This window comes from Octopus bimaculoides, chromosome 4 (genome assembly GCF_001194135.2).
Source record: "Octopus bimaculoides isolate UCB-OBI-ISO-001 chromosome 4, ASM119413v2, whole genome shotgun sequence".
Taxonomy (NCBI): Eukaryota; Metazoa; Mollusca; class Cephalopoda; order Octopoda; family Octopodidae; genus Octopus; species Octopus bimaculoides.
Window position 1 is genome coordinate 18,817,290 of NC_068984.1, and position 8,144 is coordinate 18,825,433.

Sequence of the window (8,144 nt, forward strand, 5' to 3'; positions counted from 1 at the left end):
AAAAAAAAAACTTGGGTTGACTCATTCAACAAAAATTCTTCAGGGTAGTGCCCCAGCATGGCCACAGCCTAATGACTGAAACAGGTAAAAGGAAAAAAACTCTGTGTGTCTGTGTGTGTGTGTGTGTCCACTGGTTTGATTCTGCTATGATCAACATAGTTTTTGTAATGGAATATCAAATATTTTTTGTAATGTGCATATCAAATGTTATTTGATATGCACCTCATTTCCATTGTTAGCTCCCTTGCGTATTCAGAAGCCATCATCTTCATTTATTTCACATTTACAGATTCAAACAAAGCCATGCTCAATGTATTCCATCAAAACCTTGGCTTTGTGAATAATGTCAAGGTCATGTCAAACTGACACACACACATATATAAATATGTCTATTATATCTTTTACTGTTTCACTCTTGGTCTTTGTCTGTCTGTCTGTCTCTCTCTCTCTGTCTCTCTCTCTCTCTCATACACTTACACATAGTCATTCATTTCCTCACTATACCTATGATAATTATGTATATATTTGCATATCATCAAATGCAAGCATGACTAAATAGCTCAGTAAAAACTGATCACTAACAGTGTATAGTATTAGCATTGGCATCATCATCGTCGTCAGCAGCAGTAGCAACACTACTGGTAGTAGTAGTAGGAGGAGGAGGAAGAGGAGGAGAAGGATCAGCAGCAGCAGCAGCAGCAGCAGCAGTAGCAGTTGCAGTAGTAGTAGTAGTAGTAGATGATGTATGAAAGGCCCTCTGTTTAAAAGACAGCTGTAAGTGCAGTAAGTAAAATAAACAAAGCTGTGAAGTAACTAGGATATAATATTTTCATTGCTTGCTCTTCAATGCAGCCATTTAAAACTGTCTAGAAGGAAAAGAACAGCATGTTGACAAATAAATCATATTAATGTTTTTTTTCTCTTCTGTGCATGTGAATTTTTACATTTCTCACAGTTCCATCTAGTTACTGCTGCTTCTATTGTTGTGGATTTTGTTGTTGTTGTTGTAGCTGTTGTTGTTGTTGTTGTTGTTGTTGTTGTTCTTCTTCTTCTTCTTCTTCTTCTTCTTCTTCTTCTTCTTCTTCTTCTTCTTCTTCTTCTTCTTCTCGTTGTTGTTGTTGTTGCCTAGCACTAGGTCACATCTGACGGAAAATAAACTTATGGTCAATACTGGATTAAGTAAAAACGAAAAGGTAAAATTACCTTCCCAATTCATACAGACTCATAAGGGCTAGTTTCCCGGTTTCAGTGGCATATATATTCCCCACCTGGACGGGACGACTGCCCTTCACATTTTTGCCACCTTAGTGGACTGGAGCAATGTAAAATGAAGTGTTTTGCTCAAGAACACAATGTGTTGTTTGGTCCAGGAATCGAAACCACAATCTTAGAATCATAAGTCCAGATCCTAACCATGAAGCCATATGCCTCCACTGCTGGATTAAGGCTTAAACACAGTCCAACAATAGTGTGTGTCTCTTGGACCTTTCCATTGTCTGTTGACTAGGCATCAAGACATTATAAGTGTGGGATGTTAATTAATAACATCCACTCCTGGGCATTGTGGTCTTTGAGTTCAAGAACTGATATGGCCACACGAAACTCAGCTTGCGAAGACTTATTGGGGCAAGCGAATAGTGAAATCGGGATAGCACCTGTGCCCAGCGTTGCCTTCCTGGTACTTGTGCTCGTGACATGTGTAAGGATTTTCGAGCGAGATCGTTGCCAGTGCCCCTGGACTGGCTCCTGTGCGGGTGGCACATAAAATACACCATTTTGAGCGTGGCCGTTGCTAGTACCGCCTGACTGGCCTTCGTGCGGGTGATATGTAAAAGCACCCACTACACTCTCTGAGTGGTTGGTGTTAGGAAGGGCATCCAACTGTAGAAGCTCTGCCAGATCAGATTGGAGGCTGGTGTTGCCATCCGGTTTCACCAGTCCTCAGTCGAATCGTCTAACCCATGCTAGCATGGAAATCAGACGTTAAACGATGATAATGATGATGATGATGATAAGTGACCTACGAGGGGCTGCTGAAAAGTTCCTGGCTTTAAAGGTGTCGTGAAAGGTCTGGCTGGAGGACCAAACTTCCAGGTTCTTTTCCAGGCCTTAGAAAACTGAAGGGTTGCTGCAATAAGCGTGTGAATCTGAGAAGGGAATATATTGAGTAAAATCATAATCAACTGATCCTCCTGTATTTTCTCTTACTCAAAGCCAGGAACTTTTCAGCACTCATCATAGACCACAACATTCCCCCTCAATGGGATGCAAGTCCATCATAGGCTACTCATTTACAGCTGAGTAGGCAAGTGTTTTGTGCAAGAATACAATGTACTGCCTGTGGCTGTGTGGTAGGAAGTTTGCTTCCCAGCCACATGGTTCTGGGTTCAGTCACACTGTGTGACATCTTGGGCAATTGGTTAGTGCCTGTTATATTGAATGGAGTGATGACAAAGAAAGCAGGTTATTCGGTGTTAGTGATTATGAGAAAAAGGAGGTGGGAGTGGATGTGATGGTGATGAGGGCAGTAGGGTGAGGGTTGGTCTGAGAATATGGAATGTTGCAACCGGAGGATGTTGGGAGAGGTAATTGCAGACCGAAATGCTTCACACAAAAAAAATCATTATCATGTAAATAGAGACAGATACGCAGACACACAGACAAACAGACACACACACGTGCACACGCACATGTATGCAAATACTTACACTGATGGGGAAGTACATATGCTTGTGAAGAAGAGTTTACGAAGTAAAAGAAATCAATGAAAAAAGGTGTATGTGTGTGTTTGTGTTTGTGTGTGTATGTGTGTGAGTGAGATAAAATACAAAAAAATGAAAAAGAAAAGAAAAGAAAAGATAGAAGACGATTGAAACACCTGTGAGAGTGGGTTAATTGCAAAGACATACACAAATACACACAGGTATACATAAACATAAACAGAGAAATACATATACACACACTCACCTATATATAAAGAAAACGTACAGGTGGATATCTATCTACCTATCTATCTATCTATCTCTCTATCTATGTTAATATATGTATGTATGTATGTATGTATGTATATACACACACATACATTAACACTCATTCATACATACATACGTACATACATACATACATCGTGGCACTCAATCACTTATAATGGTGAAGGTTCCAGTTGATCCAATCAATGAAACAGCCTGCTTGAGAAATTAACGTGCAAGTGGCTGAGCACTCCACAGACATGTGTACCCTTAACGTAGTTCTTGGGGAGATTCAGCATAACAGAGTGTGACAAGGCTGGCCCTTTGAAATACAGGGACAACAGAAACAGGAAGAAAGAGTGAGAGAAAGTTGTGGTAAAAGAACACAGCAGGGTTTGCAACCACCCCCTGCCAGAGCCTCATGGAGCTTTAAGTGTTTTCGCTCAATAAACATGCACAACACCCAGTCTGGGAATTGAAACCATAATCCTATAACTGCGAGTCTGCTGCCCTAACCACTGGGCCATTGCACCTCCATACATACATACAATCATACATATATACATACATACATACCTATATGCACTCAAACAAGCACCTATTTCACTTATCTATACATAGAAAAGTAAGAAATAAAATCAAAAATTAAATATGTACATACGCATGCAAACACATCCACAAATACATCTGCTATTACAATATGTACTCATGTGAATATATGTGCGCATATATAAAAATATAGAACATTCATACATATTTACACACATACATGCACATATATGCTTTTATGCACACACACACATATAAACACATGAATATATAAGGTTGCTTCCCAACCACACGGTTCCAGGTTTAGTGCTACTGTATTGGTGCTAGGGAAAGTGTCTTCAACTATAGCTTTGAGCCAAACAAAGCCTTGCGAGTGGATTTGTGTCTGTGTTTGTCCCCCATCATTGACAACCGGTGCTGGTGTGTTTACATCCCTGTAGCAGTTCAACAAAGAGACCAATACAACAAGTACTAAGCATAAAAATAAGCCCTGGGGTCGAATTGATTGACAAAAACACTGCCAAGGCAGTGCTCCAGCATGGCCGTAGTCAAATGACTGAAACAAGTAAAAAAAAAAGTACAAGACTGAAAGAACATATGTATATATTCTTATGTGTACACACATGGGTGGATAAGTTTGTGAGATTGTGAAAGGAGGGTAACAGATGTTTATAGATAGGAATAGATGTGAACATAGTGAATAGTAAGCACAGGTGGTGACTAACTAATTGGTTTTCCACTTGTCTATATTGTGTCAAGTCACTCTTGGGTGCTACTGGTAACATGTAATCCAGTACAACCTGTTGCATGGTCGGATTGTCAGTGACTAAACTGGGAACCCCACCAAGCTTGCTTGGTGAGGAGGGTGTTTGTTAGACCCATCAAAGGGCACAGGAATTCATGAGCAGTCAACAGCCATCCAACAAATGATCCTGGACAAGATCTGGAACTGCATCCAATGACAATGGGCTTTGCCTTGAGGAAAATGGAGCTGCCTCTTAATTTGTCATTGCTCCCAGGTCTGCTCTGGTCCAGAGCGATAGCACTTGTTAGGACTAAGAGAAGGACAACTCTGAACAAAACCATTCAGGACAGGGAAGTCCTTTAGCTATAAACCGGCATATTCCCTAGATGATGATAACACCAATCTAAAATCTGTGTGACATCAACACATCAGCACTTCCCTAGACTCAGGGTCTGCGGCATAATGCTGCAGTGCTATATGGAGCCATTCATCTTGGTTTACTGGATAACTCCTCCATGCAGTGTCAAGTTAGTAGGTCACGGATTGTGCAACCATTTCTCCACTATAAACTTCTTAGTGCAATCGTTTCCTACATCATTTACGATTATGTTTCAAAGTCCTGTGGCATTGAGTGCCGAATGGCAGGGGCAGGCTTAGGCTGGCTGGAAGCCCTTAGTTCTGTGCTTGCACACAGGAAGTCTCAGCAAGATGGGCATTTGCTTCCCGGATGAACAGCCAAGACTCTCAGTCCTACTGAAACAACTGAGCAGTCTTGTTTAGGGATGCTCTGCTCACTCCAAGATGGGGATGGGCATAGGAAATGTGGCCTAAAAAACGCCTGCTCACACATCTGATCTGGATGGATAACCACGTCCATCGGAATGTCTTTCAAATGCGGTGGAAACATCAAAAGTAAAATTCGACCTCTGAATGTTGCAACCTGGAATGTTCGCACTTTACTGGATGACACCAACACCTCCCATCCCAATTGCTTCCCTGCCCTTGTTACAGCAGAACTCCAACGCTACAACATCAATGTTGCTGCCTTCAGTGAACTCGCTTCCTTGAGGAGGGGTCACTTATGGAGGTAGGTGAGGGATACACTTTCTTCTAGAAAGGTGACCTTGCTGGCTCCCGTCCCCACATGCATGGCATTGCTTTTGCTGTCAGATCAGCTTTGGTCCCATCACTAACTGAGTCACTAGTTAGCATCAGTGAATGGTTCATGACGATGCGCATCCCACTAATGCATGGCTGTTCGCCCACACTGCTTAGTGCTTATGCACCAACTCTCACATCAGCCAAAGAGGACAAACATGCCTTCTACATTTCCCTGCATGCTGCCCTGCAGCGTGTTCCATGTGAAGACAAACTCTTGCCTTTAAGCGACTTTAATGCAAAAATGGGATCAAACCATCACACTTGGCATGGTATTCTCGGTAGGAATGGCCAATTTGGTGTCAAGCAAGGATGCGTACTTTCCCCGGTCATCTTCAACTTCTACATGGCAGCCATAGCCTTCCACGCCAGGCATTCATTGAAGCTGAAAGATGCAATAACTATCAGATATCGGCTGGATGGCAGTATTTTCAATCTGAGGTGCCTGAAATTTGCAACAAGGGTGTCGTCTCAACACATCGAATTGCAATATGCAGATGATATGGCACTTGTCAGCCATAGCTCTGCTGGCCTTCAGAGGCTCTTGGACCACATGTCAAATGCATACAGCCATGCTGGTCTAGTCATCAATACCAAGAAGATAGAAATCCTCCAACAGCCTCATTCCCCTGACACCAACCCATGCCCCTTCCATATTGAAGATGTGACGATTGCTAATGTTAACCAATTCACGTACCTTGGCTCAGTCCTCAACAACACTCTCGATCTGACACATGATATTCAGTGCCGCATTCGTCTTGCCTCTTCTGCACTTGATTGGCTAAGTACTTGTGTCCTTCTCAACAAGAACAACATCAGAACAAGAGTGGCTATTCAGAATGCTGTTTGTGTCTCAATTGTTCTATATGACTGTGAGTTTTGGGTGCCCTACTGGTGTCATACCAAGATGCTTGAACGGTTTCATATCTCTCACCTTCAACAACTTCTTGGTTTACATTGGTGGAACAGGATCCCTCATGCTGAGATACGTGGCCAAACAAACAGCCAACAATTGGAGGTAACAATCACTAACTGCCAACTCAGATGGGCAGGGCATGTCATTCGAGTGCCTTCAAACCGATTGCCCCCACCTTGTTATATACCGCAAACTTGAAGATGGAAGATGCTCAGTCGGTGGCCAGTACAAGTGCTATAAAGATCACCTGAAGGCAGGTAAATGAATAATTTTCTTTTTAACCCTATGACATGCTTATGCTAATGTCTTGGCAATTTGTATATCTTTTAAACTTTTATTGGTTTCAGCAAGAGGCTGTGGCCATGCTAGGACACTTCCACATTGATTTATACCGTTTTCACTCAGATATTTCATTGCTGAATGAATGCCTCTTCTATTTAATTTCTCATATAATTTCAGTAACTTATAACAACCGGCTTCGACAATATGTCATTCTAGACACACGTGGAATTGTTTCCTGGAAACCAGATTGGATAGATTCTAAAGGTAATTCGAATTACAAAATTTCTCATTCCCACTTTTTCATATCTTTGACGATGGTGACGATAATGACAATGATGACAACAACAACAATGACAATGACAGCAATGTCGATGATGATGAGAACAATGATGACTACAATGATGATGAAGATGACTACGATGGCAACGATGATGCTTGTAGTGTTATTGTTGTAAATTAGGCCCCAAATCAGTTCTGACTGAACAAATCTATGATGAAATAAATTCTGGCCATGACCATCACATATTTCTGTGTGTTTACATGTATCTAAGACTACATTATTGTAATGTGTCATTCCAATTTTTTTTTTAAGATGGTAAAGTGTTATTTGAGAAAGACTTGACTACTATTTTTGCACACCAAGCAACCACCTAAAGGTTCCTTTACTGGCTTGAGCTTTCTTGACGTTATTGATGTTGTTGGTAGTAATGATGATGATAGTGATGATGGTGATGACAATGATGGTAATGATGATGATGATCCAGAGAAAAGAATGCCATTCTACATGACATAACATTTCCCTGATTACTTATAATGCAATATAAACAAAACTAAGACATATTTGATATTTAATATTTGCGTGTGTGTTATTCTAAGGTCGTGATAGATATGTCATTTGTTGTAGATGCGTTCAAAAGGAACTGTATTTTGTAATAAAGATAGTCTCTCTACCAATTCATTGGCTACATGTATCATCCCTAAATTGATAGAGGGGACCACAGAATGAACTTAATCCTCCAAACACATACCATCATAAAAAGCAAGAGACAGCCTAAATCTATGAAAATCACCTAACTCAAGCCTGAATACACTTAACAGCAACACTGAAGCCGTCAGTAAAAAAATGCAGAAGACCCAACTATGGAATATGCATCAATTTAATTGAGGGATCAGAGTTTTCCTTCAAACAGGGACAACGTTTCACGGTGAAAAGCAGCTTCACATGTGCTTTGGAGAACCTTATATATGCACTAACCTGCTCTGGGTATCAAGAGCAATACATAGACCAAACAGAAAACAGTCTACGTCAAAGGGTGGCTCTGCACAGATCCCAGATCAAAATTCCCCAAAACAGAAAAATAGCATTCAGCCAACACATCAACATTTGCGCCAATAACAAAAAACCAAGCTTCAGAATATTTTTCCCCTCTATCAATTCAGGGATGATACAACCTGTAGCCAATGAATTAGTAAAGAGACTCTCTTTATTACAAAATACAGACCCCTTTTGAATGCATCAGCAACA

The 8,144-nt window shown here is 41.0% G+C and overlaps 1 protein-coding gene across 2 annotated transcripts in view; it reads left to right on the forward strand.

Moving 5' to 3' along the window:
- The window catches only part of LOC106881343 (uncharacterized), a 153,719-nt gene that overhangs the window by 31,440 nt on the left and 114,135 nt on the right, over positions 1-8,144 (forward strand). For both annotated transcript variants that reach the window (XM_052966923.1, XM_052966924.1), the window contains one exon: positions 6,797-6,883. In XM_052966923.1, the coding sequence (XP_052822883.1) occupies positions 6,797-6,883 (87 nt within the window). The remainder of the gene's footprint in view (positions 1-6,796; positions 6,884-8,144) is intronic.